Below are 15609 nucleotides of genomic sequence, written 5' to 3'. Positions count from 1 at the left end.
ACAAAATCGTACGTTATGTTTTGGGGGTAAAAGTTTCAGAAACGGAAATCAAATTATTCGACGCACATATCTTTCTGCAAAACGCTGGTGTAACATACTAATATAGTGAACAATGAAATATGTTTGGTTATCATGATTTTGCAAGATATTAATACTTGACGTGCCTTATCATTGAAATGGTGACTTTGAATTTGTAATGATATTCTTAGGAACTTATATGTTTCGATTTTTCCTCTCCACGCCCGCTAAACCTTATAGACAACCCTTCTTACACTACCTGTCCGAGTGATCTTGAACCTGTGTATGCCGATGGCGTCGATGAAGTTCGAGTTTGGTGGGAGGAACCCGAAACAGAATGCCTTGGATCGGATACCTTAGTAACATCACACACCAACACCCGGCGATGTCTTCCCCATTGGGACCACGACCGTCACATACAGCCTAATTGATAGTGCTGCTGTTGTTGACACCTGTGGATTCAACGTCGTTGTCGAAGGTACATGAAGGATTGCTTATTTCTGAAGGTGATGTTACATAATAAGGTTTCATCAGATGCGCAATATTTAATCACTCGTTAGTAGGCAGCTATTGAACTTGTATTGATGGCATTCCCCATTACTGAAGAAGTCTATTTTCTCATTTCAGAGCGTGGCGTGTGCACAGCTTACGGAGATCCCCATTACATGTCATTCAACAATGACTACTACAGTTTTCAAGGTGTGTGTACTTATACACTGGCTTCCTCTAGTGACTCTGTTTCTCCAAAATTCAACGTAACAGTCCTGAACGAAGAGGCGGAAACTAATCCATCTTATTCCATCACTAAAGAAGTTACTATATATCTGTTCGACACGGTAAGATTTTATTACTTTAGGTTTTTAAATGTTTTGTAAATTTATTTGAGGTCTGCTCTTTAAATATTCAAACGCCCTTCGAATAATAATGTAACCAAGCTACTATCATTAGAAGGCGTGTCAAATAATATGATTAACACTGTACTTATACCTCAGCAAAAGCAACAACAAATTTAAAGTAAATCCGTACGGAAATCCCCTTGCCAGATGTAAATCTCCACGTTGACAGCAGAGACGACTTATGTCTGCGAGAGCATCGATCTCTGCCCCTCACAATGTCAAGGACATTTCTGAGTTGCATGATTGACGGTTGAAGTCAATATAATCGACATTGGCTATTCCTGTGTAAATGTACTTTATTATGACACAGTGTTCAAAACGGCCGAAACTCAATACGAATTTATACACGTTAGAGTTGACGTCCCTAGGCGTTCCCGCGAGGTTCTCAAAAGGTTCGTCGATCTGGGATCTAGCCAACATGGGCATGATTTTTCTTATCATTTATTGTCTGTTGTAGGCTTGTAAGTTTCGAAACATAAATTCAAATGATTACTTTGCGCAAAACGTATATGGAAATTATTGCAATCGGCCCACGTCGTTCGAAATGAAAACTATCTCTAAAGTCTTTTTCAGAAATGACAAATACTTGTAGTTTTGACATATTTAGTTGATCCACAGATAAACGTATTCCCATCTGAAATATATGCATCGGTAATAAGGATACAAAATATCTGCAAGTTCAACACATCGGCGTCATTCATTTTACAAAAAGGATGAAGAATGAATCTGACCTAATAAACAATAAGGGTCACTGTTTGACTAAAGAAATCGATGAATCTTTAATTTACATCAGTTCGGGGTATTATAAGTAACGACACACTGTGCACGAAATGAACAATGTATCAAGCCAAATCGTCTTATAATACGAACACCAGTCAGTCCAAACGAGCCAAGTGTAGAACATGCAGATTTAGCTGTGAAAGGCCAGCGAGGATTTGTGTGAGCTGTTAGATCGTATTTTAGGTGAAGAAATCGATTTTCACCGTCGTTGTGTGGGAAAGAGAAACACTAGAGTTGTCTTGTTACATTCGTATGTTCAAAAGATGCAAACTTGAACTGATGTCAATTTTTAAATTGCTTATTTGACTGCTTACCATGATATCGCTGTATCTATGTAAATGAGACAATAGACCAACTTCTGAAGACATAGACGTTCCGTTCAGGACATTTCAGAGAGTTATCTGACTGTGATGATGTTAGTAAAACTAGGCAAGGTTTAGCGTACCACTAGCTTAGTTCACTTTCTAGTCATCTTGTCTTCATTAATGTCGTTATAATACGGCTAGTTTTCAATCGGATTCGAACCCACAACATACGGCATCAGTCGCCAACAAAGTGCCAACAAAATCAATGTGCGTGAATTATCACGAATAATTAGCAGTGTTTCGGACAAATTGCAAAAGTTTTAAATGTTTTTTTTTTCCAGGTGATATCCTTGATGGAGGATGGTGAGGTTCGAATCGATGGTATCAGAGTGCGCTTGCCAGCCAATCCTGTTTCCAATGTCTTTGTTGTCCAAAATGGAATGGTGGTAGTAAGTACAGTTCTATCACTTGTCGCGGGATTTCATTAATCTACCATTGATTTCACAAATAGCAAAGGTCCTGCAAATTGTTCCTTACGTTTCTATACATGTTATTGATATGTGGGAGGTAGCATTACCAGACATTTAGTCAAGCACGATGATATCGCAGGTTTTCGAAATAACAGCCTACACAGGAATTAACAATTATAACATAATCTGTTGTGGAACGAACTAAACTAATTGCCTATATTCTATATATGTCGATTTAATTTTGCAGTCTCTTCACACTGATTTTGGTTTCTATGTAAGCTTTGATGGTAAACACCAAGTGGTTGTCAAGGCACCGGCTGATCCTTACAAATATCAAGTTGGCGGTCTCTGTGATCACTATGGAAAAGCTGGATCCATGTATGTTATGCCAGGTGGCGAAGAGGTAGTTTTACTTTATCATAAATATATTTCTTTTTATATTTTTCTTTAGGTTTGACAGCTTCTTTTGGTCAAAGTATGTGTAGCATTAAACGAAAATATGAATATCATGATATTTGTACGATAATTTTTATGCTGGCAATCATCTTTTATACATATTGGCATTTTTGGCACCGTATCTCTAATCGTGGTCATTTTGTCTTAACAGACAGAGGATGTCAACGAGTTTGGTCATAGCTGGGCAACTGAACAATGTGATATACCAACTACAACTCCATGTACACCGTCTGATGGTAACCACAAATGTGACATCATAATAGATGGCCAAGGTATGTTATCAATTATCACAAGCAGCTTGTGATGTCTGACGGTCTAAAGGATTTCACATGTTTTGACGAATAAATTTCAAGTTATATGATAACGTGACTTCAACCCAATTTTAGAAATAAAATATACATTAATTATCACATACGTTCTGTTTAAGTGATCAATTATCTTAGTAATTTTAGTCATCAAACTTACTCAGGGGGATATGACTTGGCTGTAACCTTGTCAAGAGCCTTTAGGCCTGAAAGTGGTAATGGTTTTGGCACTCCTATTATCACAATCAACAGCTGTACGCTACCTTTAACTTCTCGTAGGACACGATGCAATTTTCTCTAAATAACCGTTCACTGAGAACATCGCGCATTATTGAATTCATTCGCTACAGTTTAATCGCATTTTTCTAATAGTAATTATGTTTACTATGGTAATTACCATATAATTTTATCACATTTTATAGGTCCCTTCAAAGGGTGTCATGTAATTAATGAGCACGAATCGTACTACCAATCATGTCTGACTGACTACTGCGCTATTGGGGATTATTGCTCCGCTATCGAAGCATACCAACGCCGATGCAGAGATCTGGGACTTCCCGTTGAAGAATGGAGAGATGAAGATACATGTCGTATGTAGTTATATGTTATATGACGAGAACTGATGATGTTGTTGGTGATGATGATGATGATGATGATGATGATGATGATGATGATGATGATGGTGGTGGTGGTGGTGGTGGTGGTGGTGGTGTTGGTGATGATGATGATGATGATGATGATGATGATGGTGGTGGTGGTGGGGTGGTGGGGTGGGTGGTGGTGTTGGTGATGATGATGATGATGATGATGATGATGATGATGATGATGATGATGATGATGATGATGGTGGTGGTGGTGGTGGTGGTGGTGGTGGTGATGATGATGATGATGATGATGATGATGGTGGTGGTGGTGGTGGTGGTGGTGGTGGTGGTGATGATGATGATGATGATGATGATGATGATGATGATGGTGGTGGTGGTGGTGGTGGTGATGATGATGATGATGATGATGATGATGGTGGTGGTGGTGGTGGTGGTGGTGGTGATGATAATTGAAGATATGTATGTCATTGAATTTACAAAGTGCTGTATTTAATAAATAACGTATTTGAAAAGCACCTTTCCTTGGTTATGGTGTATACAACTCTTGCAACTACGTCTCGTTGCTTAAAAAGTTAAACAAATGGACGTTGTTAAGGATTAAGTAGCTAATAGCTAATAAAGTACCTTGCATTTTTCAATGTTTACATATGCTGAAAATTTGGTTTCTATCTGGACAAAATGTGTAGCATGAAGCTGTCGTTGTCTCTGACGTATTTAACCATCATGATATCCTTCCTTCATTCAGCTGTGATATGTGCAGAAGGCAGAGAGTATAGTTCCTGTGGACCTCCATGTACGAACACCTGTGTGAAGCTTGACGCCAGTGAGAACTGTCCAATCACTGACTGCATGGAGGGGTGTTTCTGTCCGGATGGCACTGTACTCGATGGTAATGAATGCATCGAACCAGCTGACTGTGGATGCACTGTGGATGGGCGCTATTTTTCTGTAAGTATATTACGCTAAATACAATTGGGCGTAGTGACTGACCTTAACAAAGACTTTGTCAACTGTTCTCGAGCATTTAAATCTGTGGTATTTTGAATTTCGTTTTCTTTTCTTTTTTTCCTGACATTTTACTTTGCCTACAAGTAACAAATGTACTCAGTGGAGCCAATGTAACTTATTCTTCCTATAATTCAAATAATAATCTGACGTCAAATATAATGGAACTAGAGAACAGAATGTCAAGTGTTCATTGGACGAATCAGTGAGTAAGCACACTGACTGCTACATATCATGTGGTGGAATTACACTGAAAGGGAGAGAGAGAAGACGAAGTGACTTTTACAAATTCAAGATCGAGAAACAATATCAATAATATAGTGCAGTTGAAAAAAATCAGCGGGACAAATACATTTTGTTTCATTATCATCGATGTGGTAACTTAAGATGGAGTACAACAAATTCAAATTCAAAAGTACATTTGATTTTCATGAAATTTGGCACATACATTCTGTAATATAGTATCATTTTAAAATGGAAATAAATAGTTGGGATTACTATATCCGTTTTCGTCGATTTTGATCTTACAAGAAATTAAAAATTTAAAATAGAGTTGATTTTATGATTATTAAGTATGGGGAATCTTTTGTGACTTTTGGTTATTTCGATCAATCTCATTTCATGTTTCAAAATAATTGCTTCTTCAGATGTTTCACTGCCGACTCTTTTGTTAAAAAGGCATTTGAAAACCTGATGTTAGTATGATTGGGAATAAAAGGGTTCATTCTTACAACCCGTGTCTTCTATTAATCTCATTGACAAATACATGAAAACTTTGAGCATAAAATGAAATATAACTTTGTACTTTTCGATAAGCAAAATTAAAAACATGGTGTCATCGTGTTAATTTACAAAGTATACCCTGAGTAATCACTTTGCGTGACTGAATGAATTATGCATAGCCATAACTTAAATGCCCTCATTAAATAAAATGCGTAACCGGAGGGGGGAGCAGGTCCGTGAGCGGGTCAAAGGTTAATGAGACCTCTGCCAATAGACTCTGAACTGAAATGTCCATAACTGCACTGAGCCTTAAGGACCGCACCTCAGGGACATGAACTTAGGCTTTCTAATCTTATCAATTCCGTTCAGATGCACCTTTTGTGGGGGTTCACTTGAAAGCTCTCGGTTGAATAAAGTTATCACTGTTTTAGTTTATCGAAAACCGGAAATTTTATCTCTCCCCATAGAGTTGAGTTTTGAAATTCAAATATCAGGAAATCTTAAGCAGTTTGTATTTCTAGTACCAAATTTTGCACGGTGACCCCTGATTTTTATTCTTGCTTTGCTAAGACAACGGTCGAAAGTTTCATTTGCGAAAGTTTTTGAAACTACAAAGTTAAATTCATTCCCTTTCGAGGCGCATACAACCTTAACATTGACAAATGTCTTCTATGAAATTTCAAAGAAAACGTTGATATGTCTGTGTAGTTGCCAGGCTGTGAAACCTTAATACCTTGTGTTACATGTCCCTGCGTTGTACTTTAGAACAGTATGATAATTTTAACACATTGTCAAAACTTCTACAAAATTATTTCAGATCGGGGATGTAATTATGGATCCGTTATGTGAAAATATTTGTAATTGCACAGAGGATAGTGAGATGGTATGCACACCCATGCAGTGTGATGAGAACGCTTCCTGTGAAATACATGATGGTATAAGACAGTGTTTCTGTAATGAGGACTGTGATGGAAATGGATTCAGTTTCAATGGTAAGTGCAAAATGTTATCTTTACTTCATGAAACAGAGCTTTGTACTAGAAAATATGCCTACAACAGGGAATTACCGATATGTCATGTCTTTGAAATACATTATCACTTTACGTACATGACAGGGGAGGCTTTCCAGTTAATAAGAATGTTCTATTTTGAACAACTTTTTACGTAGGTCGCATCTTTCTTCCACAAGCTTGACAAATTTAACGACATGATCTTGAAATATTTTAGTAGCAAAAACATCATCAATTTATATAGCGAGTATGGCCCTAATGATCATTATTACAAATATACCACAGTTTATTTACGAGGCGTGTGAGTACTACTGGTACTTGTACTGCAGTGCAAACACAGAATACATAATACCATGCATAACCTGATATGTTAATGAGCACAGCTTTTGATCTATTTTTGTTTGTAAACAATTATTATTTTGTGAACAACCAAAGCTAGTCATATTTAGGCGCCAGAAATAACTATTCGGCATGGAAGATTTCACAGATGATAGCTATGACAAAGCCTACTGCCGAATGAGACCTTAATGCAAACGCAGGTTGTTTTGTGTTGCTCTCTCCCTCCAGGGTCGTAGCAAAAGACTTGAGCGACAACTATTCCGCCTGTACTTTGAGCTGTAAACGAGTAAACAACACACTACCCAATCAAAATCGAGGGTGTGATGCAATTAGCAAATAAGAATTCAATAATATCATTTTATATAAAATCGAATTGCAAAAAATAACAACGTGTTATATGAACCATTCTGCCAGATATCAGACGACGAAACGTGGCGTTTAAGGCATTCTCTTGTGTTTTTTCAGTAGTAACATTAAGTAATAATAACAGAACCCCTTTGCAAGACAACAGGCGCACCGCGCTTGGGGTATTTGCATGAGATAATATATTCTGTTGTTTCCACACAAGCTAGACGTTTGTGTGGGGACGGCTGCAGAATACATGGAAAGCCCTCATACAAATAATCTTAGTACGGCACATTTGCCCTGTCTCACCGTGGGGTTCTTTCATTTTCTCTGGCATTTTCCTTCCAGGTGGTTGGGGAGAGTCCTCAGCTTGCAAGCAAGAGTGTTATGATCCAGGAACTCCACGGTTTGGGTATCAAGACAAAAGGTATGAGTATCCAGTATGTTCAGGAACCTTGGTGTCATTTAAGTGTACGCCTGGTTATGCACAAATTGGCTCACCCAGTGTGACTTGTAAGGATGGTGTATGGGATCCAATACCGGAATGTGAATCCATATGTTGCGACCCAGGAACACCTGACAATGGATACCAAGAGGACAGCTACGAATACCCTGTACTAGATGACTCTACGGTGTATTTCCATTGTAATGATGGATATGCATTACACGATACTCTAACTGAAGAATGTCTGCACAATGCTAGCACAACCTGTATGAATGGGGAGTGGTCAGATCCACTACCACAGTGTCGACTGAAATGTAACGATCCTGGTAACCCAGATAATGGTGAACAGGTCGAAGAGCCAGATTATCCTGTGTGCTCTGGAACCATTGTGACGTTCAGTTGTCATGATGGGTATACTCTAGTTGGGAGCGAAACAACAATGTGTCAAGATGGCGAATGGGTAGGTCAACTTCCTATCTGTGAAGCCCACTGCGAAGATCCAGGTACACCCTCAAATGGGTGCCAGCTGGAGGATTACGAGTATCCGGCATATAGCGATTATGTTGTGTATTTTTGTTGCAACGACGGGTATGCATTACACGATATCCAAACTAAGGAATGTCTACATAATGCAAGCACGACATGTGAAGATGGTCAATGGTCAGACCCACTGCCAGAGTGTCTACTGAAGTGTGACCATCCCGGTAGTCCAGAAAACGGGGAATTGGTAGAGGAGATAGATTTCCCTGTCTGCACTGGAACCGATGTCACGTTCAGATGCACTGATGGCTATACACTTGTAGGCAAAAACACAATTACATGTCAAGATGGAGATTGGAGCGATCCTATTCCCGTATGTAAAGCCCCCTGTGAAGACCCAGGCACTCCTCAAGATGGATATCAGCGAGACGATCACGAGTATCCAGTTTACCATGATTCTGTAGTGTTCTTTTGTTGTGACAATGGTTATGCATTACACGATAAGCTAACTAAAGAATGTTTACAAAATTCGAGTACAACATGTGTAGATGGTGACTGGTCAGATCCTCTGCCTGAGTGTCTTCCTCATTGTGAAGATCCAGGAAGTCTGGAAAACGGTGAAATTGAAGAAGACATAGAGTTTCCTGTCTGCTCTGGAACCAGTGTAACGTTTAGCTGTCATGACGGGTATACACTCATTGGACCTGATACAACTACCTGCCAAGATGGTGAATGGAGCCATCCAGTTCCCACCTGTACAGCCCATTGCGAGGATCCAGGTACACCAGAAAATGGACACCAAATGGAAAATTACGAGTACCCAGTACTTGAAGACTCTGTTGTGTATTTTGGATGTGATGATGGGTATGCATTACACGATTATTACACTAAGGAATGTTTACAAAATGCAAGTACAACATGTTCGAATGGCGATTGGTCAGATCCACTACCAGAGTGTCGACTGAAGTGTGACGATCCCGGCAGTCCACAAAACGGGGAATTGGTAGAGGAGATAGATTTCCCTGTCTGCACTGGAACCGATGTCACGTTCAGATGCACTGATGGCTATACACTTGTAGGCAAAAACACAATTACATGTCAAGATGGAGATTGGAGCGATCCTATTCCCGTATGTAACGCCCCCTGTGATGACCCAGGCACTCCTCAAGATGGATATCAGCGAGACGATCACGAGTATCCAGTTCACCATGATTCTGTGGTGTTCTTTTGTTGTGACGATGGTTATGCATTACACGATAAGCTAACTAAAGAATGTTTACAAAATTCGAGTACAACATGTGTAGATGGTGAATGGTCAGATCCTTTGCCCGAGTGTCTTCCTCATTGTGAAGATCCAGGAAGTCTGGAAAATGGTCAAATTGAAGAAGACATAGAGTTTCCTGTCTGCTCAGGAACCAACATAACGTTTAGCTGTCATGAGGGGTATACACTCATTGGGACACACAAAACTAGTTGTCAAAATGGCGAATGGACCCATCCAGTTCCCTTCTGTGAACCTCATTGTGAAGACCCTGGTACTCCGGAGAACGGATACCAAGATGGAAATTACGAATACCCTGTACCAGATGAAACGGTAGTTAAATTTTCATGTAACTATGGCTACGGCTTGAAAGATCCTGAAACTGAAGCATGCGTTGAAACCTATGAAAGTATCTGTGATGACCGGGAGTGGTCAAACTCCCTTCCTCTTTGCGTCCGGGAATGCGCAGAACCAGGCCAAACATCTGCAGGCAATGTGAAAATATATCACATTGTAACATATATGACAATGCTTGTTCTTGTTTATATGTCCTACTTTTCTGTGCAATGATTTAGGATTAAAGAGCGTTTTTTATGACAACCAACATTCAGCCAGAACATGATACTTGCCAGGCGAAAAGTTAATTCAAGGCGGATCCCCGATGCTCCCCATGTTAGAAAGTGTCTTTATCATCAAATATTTACAATCACATTTAATATTTAAGGTCAATTTTATCCACACTGATCATTACTTTTATGTCTTAATTGACTATCGAGGACCGTCTTGGCCGATCAGTTACACTGAAAGACAGACGCATACTTAAACCTTTGTGAGGTACATACGCAACCGGATTAAGGAAAAAGGCGAGTGTAATAGCAGAAACTGGCATGTATTGGCAATGATATTAATATGTACCATGCTTTATGTTGCATTTGAGTTGGAGGCAATTAATTAATTTTCTTAAAGTTCTGATCTCAACTCACTCCTAGCAACTTTCCTATTGTTTTAACTCACCCTCTTTCTTATAAAAATATGCAGTGACATTCCATTAAGAAAATGGGTGAGAATTGTACCGTTCTATTTTGTGTGTGTCGTTCAATAAGAAATTGTATTAAAAAGCACTGCTCTACATTGCCTGCACTAAGTACTTCAATAAATGACAGATTTCACGACATGTACTTTTCAGATACCACCGAAGACCTACGAGCATGGGCAAGAAATAAAAACTTGTCAAATGTACCTCACTATAATTGCAATTTGAGTAGACAAGTCATTTGAATGTCAGTTTAACATTTTGCCGTGTATTGTATAAAATAAATATCTTTCTTAATTTTACTGTATTTTCAGTACTTATTCGATGTGCTTGTGATATACATGTGTGTACATTGCTTTCTTTATCACAATTTTAAAACTATGAATTGGTAGGCTGAGATTGCATTGTTTTCACCATTTTGTTTTGTAGAGAAGCATTAGACGTAAAACTGCCTGGTACACCTAGTTCGCCTGCAGTCACCCCATTGGTGATATATCAAATAGTTTTAGTCTGTTTAATCGACCTAGCGGGACAATTGTGCGCTTATCAGTTGGAAAAACACCAGAATCCATCATAGACAAATATACCAGCTCATCCTCTGACTCAAAGGAAGATTACCTCACTTTTCATGTAGCTAAAGGTTATGACTCTTGTCATGTGTATGAATTAATAAATTACATGGACAGATGAAACAAGCAAATTGTCTGATTTTACTCTGTTTAGTGAATTATCGTCCTTAAATAAATTCCTATGTAGTACACTGAAGATTTTAGAACTGTTAATTTTAACTTAAAAATCAATAAAAAGATTTTTGTCCATTTGATTCTGTTCGGCATTTCATTTCGCGAATCAAATAATCTGGAAATTGCCTTCTTTCGATAATAACTGTGACGAAAAAGCGACGGAATATGTACGAACATATTTCCTTTATTTGCGATTATAAATGACTTTGAACGGATGAAAGAACGTATCTTGTTCCAATTTAATGACATTGTATCGTATAAATAAATGTACGTACCCAACGTAAACTTGTATATAAAATAGTTTAGCGACACTGTTACCTTGTCGCCGAAGGAATTTGAATTTCCTGCAAAGGCAGGAGTTTTGAGGGATAATAAGCGCTTGTCTTTTGAGGTGGTTTTTATCAAAGCATTTCTTGTTTACCCTGGTAATTTAATGCGCATCATCTGTACTAGATGTGCTCAAAGTCCAAATACATACCTATCCATCTATCCATTTAACAGACACCTGTGTCAATACGTTATGCGTTAAAATGTCCACTCATTGGAACATGCAGCACACTTTTTGAACTGTTTTGAGATCGTTCATCGCCGATTATACGTCACATATGGATTATCCAATATCAGATCGTCACTTTCCTACACTCAAGCGCCATCTGGCGAATTTGTCAAGACCTGACTTGAGAAAGATGAACCAAGTTTCCCCAACTGAATTTCTTCAGCCTGTTAGGGGGCCTTTTAGGGACATGCAGTCTTTCCTATTACACAAATTTTTCTTTAACCTGCACTAATTGAAAGCTCCATATATTCTCCTATATATACATTGCACCCGTGTAAATCAAAGTAAAGAAACCAGGAAGTATGAAATTCAGATATCTGATTACTAAAGCTGCCTCTGACCTGAACACTCCACTGCATGTAGATATTCCGAAACCCACCACAGAACGCCCGTCGATGAACAAATGTCACGCTCAGTGTTAGTGACGACGGCCTCAGCAACCATGATGCCAATATATGGCCCGCTTAAGGATTTACCTTATTTTTTGCAATGATTTTTTGATGTTTGGGTTGGAGTCAGTGATGACAGAATAGTTTCCCGGAGCAGCTTGTTATTATTTTTCAAGTAAAATGTCCAGTGTGTATACTCGGCTCAAACTTCTGCATGGGAGGGTTCTACGTTATTAAACTGACACGACTCGAATATTCTGCATAACGCTCACTTCTGAATTGTTCAGCTTTGATAAGTTTCATTGACGTTTGCACATGTTATGTTTGTTGTGATTTAGCTTGTTTGGACGTTAAAGGCACAAAGTCGGCCATTTTGTACGAATTTTGTTTGATACGAGACACTACTTATATTGTTTGACATGTTGAAAGATACTGAATGAATGGGTGACCATGCATATATTCGACCCCAGTTTTAGACACGATCAATGAAACCATCGCGAAAATGAATTAATGGTCATGACCATTAATTCATTTTCGCGATGGTTTCATTTAATTTGTCTAAAACCGGGGTCGAATATATGTATCGTTACCCATTTATTCAGTATCTTTCAAAATGTCAAACAATATAAGAAGTATCTTGCATCAAACAAAATTCATGAAAAATAGCCAACTTTGTCCCTTTAATGTAGAGTAATGTCCATCGACCTAACAATACCGTTCCAATTAATACATGCTTTTCGCGAAAACGTCCATTAAACGAGGATTACTATGCACTACGTTTGTCGACATTAGCATTTCACTTTACAGTCGACTCAATCAAGATTCCTTTGCTCTTGGATTAAGAACAGAACTTATTCTTGTTGATGTAAACATTTAGCAGGAGATTAATCTCATTCAGTGCGAATTAACAATTAGTATATTGGAGAACTAGGGGACTTGACTGAGGTCAGCGCACTTCCACTACATTGCCGCATAACCATTTGCTTTCCGAGAGAAGATCTTTTCAGACGGCTTATCATGCAAAATATCAAATATCTCAAACTGCTGGTGAATATTGTCAGAGTACATTCCTGATGATCTGAATCGTTGAAATGATGGCTAGTCTAGGGGTGTCAATGGAGTACTTGGTCAAGTCGCTGTAACTGTCACAGTGATCTTTAAGTGAGCCAACACAATCAAGCTAGGTGACAATGCATTGCTTCTTTCATTATCGTCGCATTGGTTGTGGTAATGCGACTACTCCTGGGCAAATTATCCCTATGATTTTGATTGTTCATATGACAGAGAGCCGCTCACTAAGATGTTGGGAACGACGCAAAACGATTATAAAATAAATCAGTCACATTTTCTATTCACTATTGAATCCAGTTCATTGATATCTATGAAACCTAATTTTTATGTCGACTCACTCTTTGGATGAAAAATGCTCATTTTTTCTGAAAGATGGGTAAAGGTCTCCAGTCTAATTTCTCACTTCAATGTAAGAGTAGGTGCTATATTACTTCATACGGTGTTTTATTCGAATTGCATCACGCGATGATAACATCCTAAAGTGTAACTGTCATGAGAGTTAACTTACATAGTTCAGAGGGGAATTATAGCTTATGCGCATGTCAATTCATGTAACATAAAATAACAAGTCCTCACACTTCAGAAGAGTAGAAAGGCCAAACGCATTATTTCTTTCCGAATATCCGGTGATCCCTTGCAGATGCTGATCCAATTGTATTTCAAATTAACTTGAACTCTGATAATACAGTATTGCTTATTCTTTAAACGAGGTAACCATGTTGGTTGACATCATCAGTTGTCATCATGCAACATGTCTGCAATGGTAAATCAACATAGTTCATGTACGCGCAGATAAAATCTGGAGATAAAATTAGGACAATACAAATGTAATGACAAGAGATAAGGAAGGTTTAATCGTTTGGTATCATTCACGGTGTTCGGCACTGTCTGTCTCGTTCCCATTTAAAAATTACTTAGTGTCAAAAATCTAGTCGTGGAAAATGACTAACAAATCCTTCAGCTGATGTGAGATTTTCCTGATTAGCGGTATGCTGGAAATCTTGTCGTGGCTGGGCATTGGAAATGGCAGGCTGCAATCTCGTCATCGCGATAAACAGCACAATCGATCGTCTTTTTGTCAACATTTAACCAAACAATGACACAGATAGTTAGATCTGTTATCTATCTCCAAATCATGGCCGACAGTTTTGTGCAAAACACTAAATTATATCACAAAATAAGTTTGTAGAAATCAATGACGGTAGGTTTCCGCTGTCCAGTATGAACAGTCGATCTACGGACCATCATTTTCGTTGGTTAACGTGATCAAACTTGGTCACGCTGCGATATCAAAATGAGAAGTGTATTAGTTTGCATAGACATTTTCAGTTGGCAGTTAAACGCCATACGCAGTTGGGCTGCCTCCAACACCAACGAAAAAACCTCAACATGTTGACACTGGCGCGCACAAATGCACTTTCAGGGTTGAACTTGCCGTTGTATCATTATGAATAAAGACAAATCAGAATAAGAAAGAAATAATACATCAAACCATAAGTATGAATGTGTAGCTTTGTAGCATGGCTAAAAACAGTGTCCTAACACTTATGAAATGCTTCTAATCATCAAGCCAGCATTACGTAGCCCTATACTCACAGTTCATCTGAAATTTGCACGCTGTAGCAATTCAAAATTTAGGTTAATTTGAAGTTTAGAATTTTAAACAGTGGATATATATACTGCAGTGTGACACTTCGGTATCAGAGCTCAAATTACCCACGTCGTTAATTCAAGGCGACATACTATATGCAGCATTGTTATATATATACACGACAGTTTGCTAGGTAGTGCTATCGCAGGTATCATAATTACAAAGCCTTGAGCAATTGTTATGGCCTTGTGTTATTTGAAAATACAATCTCGAAAAGAACATGCATATAAATAAAGAAATGATGAAATAGATTTTCTAGGCTAAATACTGTCAGGGCCCTATTATAAATTGATTTTGTGCTCCTTTGTACCAGTCACCAAGGCAAACTTCGATAGCACATCTTTTAAATATTTCTCCCTTTTGAGGCAAGACTCGGTAACACCTGTGTGAAAATAGCTAGTGAGTGGCGGAAGGATATCATGTTTATTGATTATGTATTAGTGCCAAGATAAAACAATCAATAAATGTCTTTGATGCCAAATCCTAGTCTCTCTGAAATCTATTTTCGACATCGCATGTTTTTGATTGGAAACATCAGGAATTGTTACTCAAATCATAGTCTGTATTTGTTTCAGTATTGGTTCCCGATAGTTTGTCATCAAAGATACCGGAATGGATATAAATTCCGTTGTTTTTAGGTACTATGCATGGGCAATCGTATAGACACATCATTGATTGCTTGTAACATGTCTCCTCCACAACAAACAATCGATCATCAATCAT

At 38.4% G+C, this 15609-nt stretch overlaps 2 protein-coding genes and 1 long non-coding RNA gene across 3 annotated transcripts; all 3 read left to right on the top strand.

The window, feature by feature from the left end:
- Positions 1–405: 405 nt before the first annotated feature.
- Positions 406–2442, top strand: LOC139139150 (uncharacterized). The gene is made up of 3 exons (XR_011553729.1): positions 406–496; positions 646–854; positions 2341–2442. It is a non-coding gene; the product is annotated as an uncharacterized lncRNA (long non-coding RNA).
- LOC139138083 (alpha-tectorin-like) lies at positions 2440–4801 on the top strand. The gene is made up of 5 exons (XM_070706307.1): positions 2440–2448; positions 2717–2872; positions 3077–3197; positions 3653–3820; positions 4581–4801. The coding sequence occupies exons 1-5, from the start codon at positions 2440–2442 to the stop codon at positions 4799–4801; spliced, it is 675 nt and encodes a 224-aa protein (XP_070562408.1).
- Positions 4802–6386: 1585 nt separating this feature from the next.
- On the top strand, positions 6387–11292 carry LOC139139149 (CUB and sushi domain-containing protein 3-like). The gene is made up of 2 exons (XM_070707955.1): positions 6387–6555; positions 7606–11292. Exons 1-2 carry the CDS (start codon positions 6396–6398, stop codon positions 10011–10013), a joined length of 2568 nt encoding a protein of 855 aa, XP_070564056.1. The 5' UTR covers positions 6387–6395; the 3' UTR covers positions 10014–11292.
- The last annotated feature ends 4317 nt before the right edge of the window (positions 11293–15609 follow it).

This window comes from Ptychodera flava, chromosome 8 (genome assembly GCF_041260155.1).
Source record: "Ptychodera flava strain L36383 chromosome 8, AS_Pfla_20210202, whole genome shotgun sequence".
Taxonomy (NCBI): Eukaryota; Metazoa; Hemichordata; class Enteropneusta; family Ptychoderidae; genus Ptychodera; species Ptychodera flava.
Note: the sequence above shows the minus strand (reverse complement) of the source record. Positions and strands in the feature narration are given on the sequence as shown.